Raw genomic sequence first — 14,747 nt, 5'->3', positions numbered from 1 at the left:
AGGATTTTTTTTTTTTTTTTACCTGAGATCATGGTGTTTTGCGGTAATTTGGGGTATTGTGGAGATTCTTGATAAAATTTCTCCCGACCTTACTATTCAAGATAGAAGCTTGAAATTTGGCGCACACATTCAGTCTACCAAGTAATATTTATCAGAATTTAGGAAGATCTCTACGTTTACACAGGGCCGCTCCAGAGGAGCCCAAAATGTGAAAAAAATTTCCCTCCGAAATTTTCCTTTGACATCAATTTTCCCTCTTCTGATATATGATATGGGCATGCAAGTGGTACCATTTGAAAGCCAGCTTCATTCTAAAGAGAATGAACCATGATCCTAGAATAAATAGTGACGATGCAGTAGCTGCTTGACTGAAAGTCTAAAACATACCCCAAAAACCCAGTTTCCCTTAAGGGTTAATGTTGCTCACGAGAGGAAACACTGCTCGCATGTCTTCTCGTCTCGATATCGAGACCACAATAGATTTTTTAATAAGCAGCTCAGTTGGGAAGTAATAACTGAGCCGATGGCTAGAGCCGGCTTGCTTGGGGCGAACCATCAGCTCGAGCTGGCTTGGTTGGAAAGAGCCATATGCTCGGTTCGGCACATCTGGGCCGAAGGCTTTAGCTGACTCGGTTCGGTGAGCTGTTGGCTCGTCTCACTTCGCGGTTCGGGTCGATAGTGAGTGAGAGGTTCGGTTAGGTTAGGTTAGGTTAGATTAGCAGTAATATTGCACATGTTGTTAGATGTAGACCTTGAAAAGAGGACAAATATTTAAGTACGAAATGAATACTAAAAAGAGCACGCATATTACTTCTAATTATTTAATAATTTGAAGATGATAATTAGGTTAGTTAATATGTAATGTTTAACGATTAATGGAAAGTACAAACGATTTGGTTAGGTTAGGTTAGGTTAGCAGTAATTTTGCACTTGTTAGGTTAGGTTAGGTTAGGTTAGCAGTAATATTGCACATGTTGTTAGATGTAGACCTTGAAAAGAGGACAAATAATTAAGTACGAAATGAATACTAAAAAGAGCACGCATATTACTTCTAATTATTTAATAATTTGAAGATGATAATTAGGTTAGTTAATATGTAATGTTTAACGATTAATGGAAAGTACAAACGATTTGGTTAGGTTAGGTTAGGTTAGCAGTAATTTTGCACTTGTTAGATGTAGACCTTGAAAAGAGGACAAATAATTAAGTACGAAAAGAATACTAAAAACAGCACGCATATTACTTCTAATTATTTAATGATTTGAAGATGATAATTAGGTTAGTTAATATGTAATGTTTAACGATTAATGGAAAGTACAAACGATTTCGTTATAAATTTCATTCCACGTTCTTTGCACGTGTGAGATTTTCTCCTGTGGATGTGTCTTGAGCCAAACTTGAACGTCGATTAAACGCCTTACCGCACTCTTGGCATGTGCGGTTTTTTTCCTGCGTGGATTAACATGTGTGTAGCCAAAGTTGAACGTCGATTAAATGCCTTACCACACTCTTGGCATGTGTAACCTTTTTCTCCTGTGTGGATTAAGATGTGTCCAGCCAAATTAGAACGGTGATTAAATGCCTTACCACACTCTTGGCAAGTGTAAGGTTTCTCTCCTGAGTGGATTAACATGTGTCTGGCCAAATTTGAACGTAGATTAAATGCCTTACCACACTCGTGGCAAATGAGAGCTTTTTCTCCTGTGTGGATTAACATGTGCCTAGCCAAACTAGAACGGTGATTAAATGCCTTACCACACTCTTGGCAAGTGAGAGGTTTCCCTCCTGTGTGAATTAACATGTGTGTGGCCAAAGTTGAACGTCGATTAAATGCCTTACCACACTCTTGGCATGTGTAACCTTTTTCTCCTTTGTGGATTAAAGTGTGTCTAGCCAAATGTGAACGTTGATTAAGTGCCTTACCACACTCTTGGCACGTGTGAGGTTTCTCTCCTGAGTGGATTAAGATGTGTGTAGCCAAATGTGAACGTTCATTAAATGCCTTACCACACTCGTGGCATGAGTGTAGTTTTCCTCCTGTATGAATTAACATGTGCGTAGGCAATCTTGAAAATACACTAAATTCCATTCCACATACTCCGCAGATGTGGGATTTTTCACCTATATGCACTAACTTACCGCTTGACAAAGTTGAACTTTGACTAAAGCGTTTATCACTCTTTTGGTACGTATCACGCTTTTCACTTTCCTGTGGCAGCATATGTCTTGACAAACGTGATCGATGAAATCCTTTGCCAAACTGCATCGAAGTATGTGATTCCCCATCTGAATGAGAAATTGTTTCCTTTAATGTAATAAACGTATCCTCTTCTCCGTGGAAAGCTAATACGTTAGAGTGCCTGTAACAAGTTCAACCAACAAGGAAATGTGAATGGAGATAATGATTAAGTAGCAACAAAAAATATAATCATTCGCTATATTTCATGATAAGATTATACTTAATTTGTTTTATTACATAAAATATTGTAGAAATATGAAATGGAGTACCACAGAGAAGTCTCCATATCTCTCTATTCCCAAAATAAGAGGCTGTAGTTTGTTTCACTATATCAAATTGAACCATCATTTATATCGTGCCGGTCATAAGTCTTTGACCAGGTAATGGTACCTGCTTCTAAACAAATGCGCAGTATGAGAAATAAATCTCTCTTATCTGTGTTTCACTTGGAGAAAATATAAACTTGCGATCCAAAGGTTTAAGAGCAAGTCAACTTACTAATATAAAGTATACCGAAGATCTCTTACTTATATCATCATAAGAGGAACATGAAAAGCTTTTTGAATCGAATAAAAAAATAACATACAACATTCCAAGCTGAGGCTGAGAAACTTAACGTAACCAGACTAAAGACGAAACATTTACAGCGTATTGATCATGGTTAAATGTTCTAGGCGGTTGACCACCAATCTGGAGAATCTTCGACCGAATACACCTCGAGCATTTTTTTTTTACTTTAGGAATTTTGATGGCGATTGATCGAAGATAACACACGCTTTATTACATTCAAATATCTGAATACTCGTTTGTTTCAACACTTGAACTATCAAATTTTCAGGAATAATACTAGTAATAATAACAATTATGTCGAAGAATTAAAAACTTATTATCGCTCAGGTCATACCATTACAAGCAGAAACGTGATATTAGGCAAAATAGATTTCGGTTTAGTGTAATGTTGCCCATGAAAAGACGATTTTCTCATGTCGATTCTAAAACAAACAAAAAAAAATCGGGATGAGACGTAACATTTTGATGCTCGACGGGACAAGGTTAACTCACACTATCGTCACGCTTTGGAGATGAGAACCGAGACGTGACGAAAAGTATCGGAAACATTTCTCGTCTTATCTCGATTCTCGAAATTGTGCTTCTTTAAGCAACAATTGCTATGTAGACTGAATCTTATATATTATTTTGTTACTTTGTATTTCAGAGCTCACTGAATTATGGTCTGTGTGTATATTTTTGTAGCAAAGCTTTTATAATTACATCTGGAAACTAGGGATGGCCACACTTTCCGGAAAAACGGAAAATTTTCCGGAAAATCGGAAGGCGGAAAATTTTCCGGAAAAACGGAAACGGAAAATCGGAAGGCGGCAAATTTTCCGGAAAACTGAAAATTTTCCGGAAAATTAAAATGTTCACTTGGAATAGTGACATTGGTCTTCTTACATTAAGAAATATAACGAAAAATGCTACGCGAAAACAACCTGTAAATTAGGCAATGCTCTTCACCATCTAGTGCTAAAGAAACGGAACTCAAAATTAACAGTGGATAGGAGAGAAAAGGTCGAGTAAATCAGCGACAAAACATTCCTTCCTCCTACACCTATTTGTACACTTGCTTAATCATGTACTTTTTTGTTTGCGTGAGGGTTTGCAGATCATTCGTTTGCACCGGGAAATTCCCAACATGCGTGTGTTTCGGGGAATCCCCGATTATGCGTGTACCTGAGGGTAGAACTCTGGCAGTAGAGCTGGCAGTGTGTTATTAATACAACTGGTATGTTTATATTCCAACCATTTCTTCATTGCTTATCGTGATCACGGTGATCTGTCAAGGTCACACATCCTGGGGGGGCCGGGGGCAGCTCCCTCAAAGTTCATGTGGACCCCGCATTCTATTTATAAATATACAATATTTTGCACAATTTGAATTCAGTTTGTCTTAAAACCCTCATATATACCTTCTGCATCTGAATGGATCCCCAAAGTTACAGAGAAATCGGCGCCCTAGATTGATTCTATAGAATCCACACGCAGTAGTATTGGCGGGAGTACACTACGTATTCCAACTGAGCTCAGGCGTTAGAACACCGGATTAACATTCAGAAGGCCGATGTTCGATTCGAGCACTCTATCGTCCCGATGAGTTTTTCTTCTGTAAGTTTATTATTCAGTTACATCCGACCTGTGTCATAGACTTTTTAACCCTAAGATAAATTCAGTTCTACTGATGTAATTCAATTTTACACTTTACCCTAGTGTTACCATCTTGCAACTATAAGCGTCACGAATTCCAAATACCGGTACTATTGACTATAAATACCATAGTATGTAGCACTACTTGAAACTAGCGCCAGCTATTCATATAATGATCTATTCCACATAATTCTCTTAGTAACTTTTTCCGCTAATTTCTCTTAAACTGAAGGACGATTCCACCTAGTCATCGATACATCAATTCAGTTCTCAATGCTGACTTATTATCTATGTTTCTGTATGCATTTGAAAGTTTTACTTATTATTAGAGCAACCCAAAAGCATACAAAGCATAAAAAGCATAATAGCTATTTACACATATGATTGGTACCTTGAACATGGTTGTGGCTGTCTAGGGGTCCAGAAGAAACTAATTTTAAAAGCATAATTTTAGAAAGTAAAGCATAAAGCATAATTTAAAAGATATAGCATAATTCTTTAAAAAAATCTCTTTAACTACAAGTTTAACATACTGTATTAATATTTTTAAGAAACAATATTTACAATGCAAAATCATTGAGAACATAACAATGCAACAATGAAAAGCTTATTTTTATTTCTGTAAACTTTTTGGTCTAATCTTTTGACGTGGAGAAAAGAATAAAGGACAAAAAGAAAACTTCCACCAACAATGAATAGTACACAAGAACTCCACACTATACTGTTATGTGTACCTCTTGAAGTTGGGCACTTTCTGTACTTATTGGTGGCATCTTTTACTTTCCCTTTCTGTATATATGCACCTCTAAGGCGCACACAAGTGATTAAAAAAAACTGACTCGAGTAAAGCCTCGCTTTACAATGCATTATGTAGTATTATTTATAAGTAGCTGACGTGCCGCTGCTTATTAAAATTTTACGGTCAAAATTACTAGAAATCCTATTCTAAACATACACAAATCACACTTATTTTCTGTAAGTTGGCCACTTTTTGATGGATCCGATGGTGGCCAACATAGACAGGTTTCACTTATCCGTTACTCTTTCACTTCTATAGAGATAAATGTTGAAAAAATTGTTAATTTGAAGCATTTCTAATTTGAATAGAAAGTTAAGGAAGAAGGTGGAAGGTATCGTCGGGACGCTGATCCGATCGCAGAAGAGCTGCTCGACATCTTATACACTTTTTCTCTATGAAAATTAAATAGCAGAATTATTAATCACTTACTAAACAACAGCTGCTACATACCTGTTACCATTTTCGTTTTGTAGCGATAAATGTTGAAACCGGAGACGGATAATTTTAACCACGTGCACTTTGAATTAAATTTCAACGGAAAAAATAAACATACTATTTGAATCGATTACAGGAAACTACAACGTGATAGATTTTAGCATTCTAACTCTACGAAAATAAGTATTGAAATTGGAAGTAATAGTAAATTTGAAGTACTTCCGTATTTGACGGTATCGTGAATAGTCATTATATATTGTATACAGACGCTGAGTCGCGTGCAGAAAACTGATTCTGGTTATCTGCTTGTTCTATGGCAACGGAAGTTGAAAACTATATCGAATCGGATGTAACAGTAAATTTGAAAACTGTTCGTTTTTGGGAGAGCTCTGTAGTAATCACGATATGTATAATTTAAAAATTGAAATGTTTCCAGAAAGCCGCACTTCACTGTCTGTTACCTTCTCAGTTCTGTAGGGATAAATGGTGAAATCAGAAATGGCTAATTTGAAACGCTCACGGTTTGAATAGAGGGTGGACGGAAGAGATGGACGTATTATTGAGAAGCTGAATCGATTGTACGAAACCGTATCTCGATATCTCTAATCGTCTTTACTCTACAGAAATCAGTATTGAAATTACAAGTTTAGAGAATTTCAGTAACCTCCGATTTTGTAACGTACTGTTGGTTATGATATGCCCACTACAAACCCTCAATCAGTTGCACAAACCATTTGTTAATGTCTGTTACGGTTTCCATCGTACAATGACAAATATGAACACCACAAATGGTTAATTTAAATCGCTCCGCCTTGAATAGGGCTTAGTGGAAATAAAAATAACTGGCAATAGCTGTTGAAGTTCGAAAGATGTTTCAAATAGAATGGTTGGGAAATTTTTCATTGTTCGTACCTGAGATATTCTTACATTCTCTGACGCTTTCTTCATCGGTTTGGTATTTCGTGTTGGAAGGCCTCACTTCAATTTTTACGGTCATATATGGCCGAGGAACAAGGACTGTTCACGTGATAATAATGTGCTTAGTGAATGCTCCTTTGAGTCTGATTTTCGGGACAATCACCAATTTCCACCTACCCACTTTTATAACTAAAAGCTTATTGGATAATAATTCTGGTCCGGACGCTAGGAGTGAACATCGGGTTTTTCACGGTTGGCCATATACAAGGTTTGGTTGCTAACTAGAACGCTCAGTGTGTGTGTGGTACGCCTGCCTGTTTGGCACTTTGCAGAGCACTCACCAAGGCGAGTGGGATCCGTTATTTTTCAAAAGTAATAGAAGGAAGCGCTCCCCTTGGAAGGGTTGAGCTAAAGTGAAAGTTTAATTTTGTGAGTTATCTCAAATGAAATAATATATACATATATAATACGTGCTAACATTCTCAAGTTTGTCTGTAATATCAGTTTTTACGTAATGAACGTTTGAGTTCGAATCGTCGAGTAACAGGAACTACCAGCATCAGTTAAGACTATCACTCACTTATACCAGCGAAATTAACCTCCGTAGCTCCAAACTTATCCTAGCCTCCGCCCAAGGAACCTTCTGTGAACCTGTTATGTAGTGAATTCTACCCCAGGGCCCGAGTGATATCAGCTAACCGGTCGAAGATTAACTGTGAGTGGTTAAAACATTGCTTTGTTAATATATTTAAAAGCCACCACTTCGTTGAACGTACTCAAACAGAAATAAGAGAGGAAAGGTTAAAATAATCAAAGAACGTCAATAATAGTTTCTTGATTGCTTGTAATTTTCTGTGTCATTTTAATTGTATATTTCGTATCTAGGAATATTATACTTTTACATAGGCCCTGTGATTTATATTGTATAGTAATTTATGTCCGTTGATACTTTTGTCAAAATCTACCGTTTGTACATATTTTATTTTACGGTACTTACGTTTTATTGATCTGTGTGCCCAGATTCGGTTTCAATAAGATATAAGTGCGGAAGTGATCGTGACCTGCCGTGGTAAAGCTGGGGTAAATGCAAATGAATATTTAGGTTTACAGAATTTCAACACCGGCAGGGAAAAACACGATCACAGCTGAGAGGAGCGCAACAAAAATTTGAATTGAAAAGGTCTTGAAATAGAACGAATTGAAACTTTCTTTATAGTTTCCAGCTAGGGATATTTTTACAAATTTCTAAATTGTACAAAGAACAAACTCTTAATTTGTTAAACTTAACTACTAAAAATGAAAATAAATAAATATTTTTTTTCCGTAAAGGTGGTTGTAGAATAGTTGCAAGTAAACGGTAAAATCCGAAACAAGTTAGGAAAATATTTCCAATGCTTATCTCCTAAAAAATTTTTTAGGATCTTACAGAACGAATGGGCCTAGATATGAATCAAACAATTTCTTACTTTTTTATTTATTTGGGACGTGTTTCCAAACTGTAGTGATTATTGATGTCATTTTCGATTTCGAGTGGTGAATGTTTTAAGAATTGTTATAAATATTTTTATACATCAATGGAATCATTATGTATTGTTCTGGATACTCAATAGGTTATGATTATTAATATATATTTTTCGGTTATATCTTTTGCATGCTATAATAAACAAATGATACACAATACGAATTTTTTGCACAGTATTTGATAAAAATTCTTATTATAATACTGTACAAACTTGTATTTTACCAGACGCCAGGCGAAATAACACTAGCTTCAGGTAAAAATTGCATATACAAACAATTTTGAAATAAGAAACTGATAAGAATAAATAAAAAAAACACATTCTTGCGATTTCCATATCTATTCCCGGTACATTTATAATTCCTTACCATAATTATAATAATAATTATTATTATAAAATTTAAGCAAAATAATACTAATTAGATACACCTACTGCGCCAAAAGACTATGGATTCGATACTGATAGCGGCCCCATTTGATCATTTTTTCATCTCTACTCCTCCTAATACTTTGGGGTCTTTCACATCTATAGTACCCTTTTCCATAATACCCATATAAGTGTATATTAACTTGCTGTTATAAATTAGTATACGAATCGAGCTTGATACTCCTAACGTGATGACAAACAGAGAGAAAGAGTAAATTAATAACATCTTCTTAGCACTTCCTCTTTCCCAGTTAAGGTTAACCAAATAATAATATATAATCTACTGTTTATTAAAAACTATGATGTCTTGCATAAAACTTTGAACTACCATAAGGCGGGGTTACATTGCACATCGGGCGTTACTTTGCACAAAATTTTAAGAGAGTTTCAGTTTTCTGTTGGGAAAACCATGAGCAGTAAAGAGGAAGTTTCAACTGCCACCGTAAGATAGAACATGTAACTGTATTTTGGCTATAATGTTGGCGGTTAAATTCAGTTCCAATTACCGAGAAACTTTGTTCTTGTAGAGGTATTGAAAGCAGTCACTGTAAAGGCTGATAAAATTTGAAAGATATCATCGATAAGAATTTGCATCAAAGTTAAGTTAGTTTCGCAGAATACTATCATGTATAGTGGGACTTTGAGGCAGTAGTTGAAATTGAAATGTGTAACGTTTTAAAGTCATAAAAAACGTAAAACTGGGAGGTGTTTCAGCATCTACTCGCGGTTACTTTGCACCGGTCCAAGATAACACTTAGATAGGAAATTATTATCACTGGAGCCTCCTGTGTTTTAAATTTAGGTAAATTTCCTATTTACGTAGATGCCGGAATGAATTTTTTGTTAGAAAATAAATTGTGAACAGTAGCGTATCCAGAAAAGTAGTTTGAGAGGGGCTTGATTCAAAAAGACTGTTTTTTTTTTTTGGGGGGGGGGAGTGGACTTGCAGCTTATACATGTAGGACTCACTAACAATAGATTTTTAGGCAAATCTTTACTTTCAGTCAAACAGTGACTGCAATCAATTCATCTGATCCGGTTACCGGAGCAGTTTACGAATCATTCCTAAGCTGCTCCCGGAACTGGATCAGATGAATCGGTAACAGTTACTGTCCGAGTCAAAGTAATGTACAATGTTAAGAATTATCCTGTAAGTACAAGGGCCAAAATGTTACTAAACACTATACCTAATCAATTTAGGTGAAGCGGTGACTATCAATATTGATATCTAAATCTAGTGCTTCCCCAACACCCTACTCAAGTACCATAAAAACATCCCAAAAACCAATATTTAGTCAAACCAGTACTATAAAGCTAACGTAAGAAGGAATTAAAAAAGATACTCATCACTAATTATAAATCAGAGCAGCATGACGAGGAAAAATAAATTACATCTCACCAAGATAATGGAACCACCAGGAACAAAACAAATATTTGTCAAATACTCAAATCCAAAGCAAATCAAGAATAAAAATAATATCAACTAAAAATGGAAAGCACTCACCGTTTCGCCATACCAGAACACTCATGAATAATGAACTCATAATTGATGATTCACGAAAAAATAAGATAGCAAGAACACATGTGCAATACTGAAGTTCACATTACTGAAAAATGTTCCTTTCCGCACAGACGTCGATTTATTAAAGCGAGCACACTTGTTATTATTACAAACATGACTTACAAATAAACACCCACTTTTACCATACGTCGGAAATATTTTCAGTCTTCGGCCATAACCATGACAGGTTTTCTCTAACTCAAATAAACCACACAATACTGCAAAGCGATATGAGTTAATATCCGAATCTAATACAAACTTATTTAAAAACGACAAGTTCAAATTAAATTCATGTTACGGTTTCTGAATCGCACTTGCTAACTCGATCGTCGCTATGAAACGAAAATTCAATTACCCGCTCACTGCATTCCACACATACAAGCAGACAGAACATGAGACGTCACAGTAACAAACTATTATATGACTACAGAGACACCTAGTGAGAAAAATATGAACTACCACCAATTTTTCAAAAACGAACAGTTCTAACAAGTGACTCAGGCAGAAAGTTCCAGCAAGTGACTAAACAGATAAGAACCGATTAAAGTCACTGTTTGAGTCTAATTAAGTACTTGCCTTTAAAAAAAAATCATGCAATTTTGAGTCATGCAATCATGCAGCCTAAAAGTTACAAAACCCGTAAATCTTCCACTGATTACGGTTCAAATGATAAATTTGGACAAAAGGAATAACCAAATGAAATCAATTCACGAGGATAAATTTTCCTGTCCGTGAGTTGGCACTTTTGTGGGACATATGCTAAACTATTAGAATGTGGTTCCTGAGTCGGTACCAGAAAATACATAATTTTCTTTAAAAATATCGATATTTCAAACTAAGTACTGATACCGGTACCATCATTCTAATATCAATATTATAAAATGCATGCAGTTTTGTGTAGAAAGTAAAATGTTTAAATAGTGAAGGGAAAACATTGCACAGAAACGTATATTCAACATACTTTTTTGTATGTTGTGCAAAGTAACCCCACCATTAAAACATTACAAATTCAACAATTACATCAAAGTCCCATTATGCACACTAGTATTCTACGAAACTGACTTAATATTGACTGAAATTCTTTTAAAATTTAGCGGTCTTTACAGTGACTGCTTTCCATACCAGTTCAACAACAAACCCTCCCCGTAATTAGAACTGATGCTGACCCCCAACATTAACGCCAAAACACAGTTACAGGTTCTATCTTACAGGGTAGTTGAAACTTCATGTTTACAGTTCATGGTTTTACCGACAGAGGACTGTGAAACTCTTTTCATATTTTGTAGGTAGTAATGCCCAATGTGCAAAGTAACCCCTTGTTACGGTAGCTAGTAACAACTAATGATGGTTAAATTCCCGGGAAGATATTTTTAGGGAATATTCCCCAGAAGATTCCCAAAATGGGATGTTATCCGAGAATTTATGTACAATCAGAAAGAAAATTGCATTCTATTACTATATGATTTCAAAGTTGAATTAATTTTTATATCACAGCATATTATGACTGTTGTCCTAAGAGGATTCTTTAAAATATATATTCTGAACGGTACTATGTTACTTTATAACAGTTTATTATATTTAGAGAGTACGCATAAATGTATATTTATTTACAATATGTTCTATCAATTAAATATGTGGGAAAAAATTATATAGTAATAATTTAAATTTATATGTAAGTGGATTTGCTCAACTTGACTCTATCACTGATATTATAACACTTCAAATTTAAAAATGTTATAAACCAATTAGGTTGGGTAAATGCTAGAAGATACATGTCTCACCAATTTAAAAACATTTGCGCATACATATTTATGTTCACAAAATTTGCAAGATACTTACTTATCTTTATATTTTAGCACGTAACATTGCCTTACACGACCTTTCATTCTACCTATTTCTAGAAATTCCATACGTTAATTCACATGTAAAAGAAGTCCGAGTACCTCTTCAGGACTTCAAGTCAGAGGGACGAGACAGACCGACGTCTAGTATTAATGGTGGTTCAGGGTTTATTAATAGTACTTCATCTTATTTCTACATAATTCTAAATTACTTTACAAAATGGTTCTTTTTCATCATTTGTAAAGTAATACTTTGCTAATTTTGGCTGTTCTTTAGCATTGGGGGCCAGCTTTTGCACCTACTTTTTTGCGATATTCTATTCCGATGCGGCTGTTTTATAGTTTCATACGTTAAATTACGTTACCGACATTAAATTTAAACATCTTTGCAGACCGAGCGTTAGCGAATGAAGGCGGATTAGAGCCCCGCATGGCACGTTGTTTTCTATCTTCTTTACCAACAGTTCACGTTCTTGTCTCCCATAAATCACTTCCACTTACCTTACTGTTTTGTATAAATCCCCTACTTCCCTAAAAAAATGCGCTCCATTTTTTTTTTTTTTTTGGCTACTTGAACATCACTATCAACTCATTTCTTCCGTAAATCATACTATTTTTTGCTAGCTTTGGCCCCCCAATACTAAACAATTAGTTTACCTTTTAGTGAAAATGGAAATGGCACTTAAAAAATCATATTATTAGTTATATAAAGTACGTCAAATAATTTTAAATTTTTTAACCTCCAAATTCTTTAAAACCTAGAATTAAATCATAATATATTAAAACAAAGTAATTAGTCATATGGTTCTTATAATTTGGAAAATAAAGTAAAGAAATGGAAATAAATTCCTTCCCGGGAATTTATAGGCCAGGGAAAAAACCCGGGAATATTCCCATTTTTTAAATTCCTTCCCACCGGGAATATTCCTACTGGCCATCACTAGTAACAACTGTAAGCGAAATGAAATATCAAAATTGAATATGGCAAATCATAACACGGAACTAGAAAAATGTTCGGGAATGAAGTAATCCATATAATTAAGAAGTTACGTCCATAATATATTGTGTTACTTCGGAACACAAATATACAAGCAAAGAAAGCATTTCAGGATGTTACCTATAAAATAATTAGGAACGTACATGAACGCATTCAACACGTAATTCATATAAGTTATCCTAAATACAGAATTTTGCGTATCCTCGTTTACCCACATTCTGCGTAATGCCCTAATCTACATAGCAATCTTATTTTTACCGGCCATCTAGCACATGCTGGTTAGCGTTGTTTTTACAATAATTTACATATCATATACGTTCACTAAGCCCCTATATTGAGAAATGGAGGTCCATACCCTAGAAATGATTCCTGGGAATGTAAAAACTCGACTTCCTTGAAAGAAATGAGTGCAGCTATGAAGTGGATTGATGTATGGACCTCTACAATTAATGAACATTCATTGTTGGTTAAAATATTCTTTATCTTGTATTTTGCTTATGTCTTTCGAAGCCCTCCCGAAAAATGAGACTAGACCCATTTGAGCTAAATCCTAAGTAAAAATACAAACGTTCATAGCTTTTGTTCCAATATAATACATTCCACGTTTAGATTTGGAAAATTTTAGGATAATTACCATTCTCACGATTTGTTATTTTACACAAGTCTCCATATAAATATACAATATCGTCGAGCACCCATATTTTAAATATGTGCAACAATTAGTGACAAATGTGTAATCAATAATAAAGAAATAATTATTTTATCAAACTATGAACTACATAAAATGTGTATGAGTGGTATCAATCTTACTTTTATTTGGTATACAGCTAGTCTATGTGTGCTATGCCATTTCCAAATTGTAGGTTACTAACTTACGTTGGAGATATCTCGTATACCTAAATATTTCTCGTGAAGTATTGCTTTTAACCAACAAAGTTTCCGAACGCATGTAACCGTATTATCAATCTGAACCAGTTAGTATATGCAAAATTGAACATTACCTTTCTGGCCGAACTGAATTTAAACTTATTTTTGTTAATTGTTGGGAGTCATTAGAGTACGACGCGCAAGTCTCCTGAACCACTATTTTTCTTAGCGTTTCTATATTACTTTCAAATGCAGGATCTTCTACTGCTAATTCTGATTTCACCCTCTCAACTTTTGGTTTCACATCCAAAGATCTATAAAACCAAAGATTTATTTCTCATAAAAGCAATAAGAGCCCTGTCAATTGATTTCAAAATATAAGAATTATAAGATATTTACTATATGAATATTAATAATTGTGAGTGACAAAAGAATGATAGTGCTAAATGGACAAAATGTAATTTCTTGTGTGCTTGGTCAAAAGCATTTCTATATGTATGGAATACTTATAATTATTATTATTATTATTATTATTATTATTATTATTATTATTATTATTATTATTATTATTATTATTATTATTATTATTACGTTTTAACTCGTTTTGAAATCATGGCCTGATTATCTGGAAAGTGAAAGCCATAAGAAATGTAAGCTAAGTAGTAATATAGAATACTTTTAACCCTTTGGGGATCCTATGGTACAATTTGTACGATACGGGTGTTTCATGCTACACTGCGTTATAACTTTTCTATTTGAGCTTTTTCGTCCGTTTTTTTTTTTTTCAAGTCCAGAGGCATTGTAGAAGACATTACGTATGGTTTCACACCTTCCTGCGTCCAGACATAGGAGCTGATGACGTCATAATTTTAAAATATATATTTTCTCTTATGAAGCCTATGTTCATGATTTTTTGGCGGGCTTAGTTTTGCACGTAGA

The 14,747-nt window shown here is 34.7% G+C and overlaps 1 protein-coding gene across 1 annotated transcript; it reads right to left on the bottom strand.

Moving 5' to 3' along the window:
• Window positions 1-377: 377 nt before the first annotated feature.
• LOC145682364 (uncharacterized) lies at window positions 378-14,139 on the bottom strand. The gene is made up of 2 exons (XM_081753939.1): window positions 13,943-14,139; window positions 378-2,360 (listed from the first exon to the last, which is right to left on the bottom strand). The coding sequence occupies exon 2, from the start codon at window positions 2,264-2,266 to the stop codon at window positions 1,418-1,420; it is 849 nt and encodes a 282-aa protein (XP_081610065.1). The 5' UTR covers window positions 2,267-2,360; window positions 13,943-14,139; the 3' UTR covers window positions 378-1,417.
• Between the last annotated feature and the right edge of the window lie 608 nt (window positions 14,140-14,747).

Source organism: Thermobia domestica, chromosome 3 (assembly GCF_964235325.1).
Source record: "Thermobia domestica chromosome 3, izTheDome1.hap1.1, whole genome shotgun sequence".
Lineage (NCBI taxonomy): Eukaryota > Metazoa > Arthropoda > Insecta > Zygentoma > Lepismatidae > Thermobia > Thermobia domestica.
Note: the sequence above shows the minus strand (reverse complement) of the source record. Positions and strands in the feature narration are given on the sequence as shown.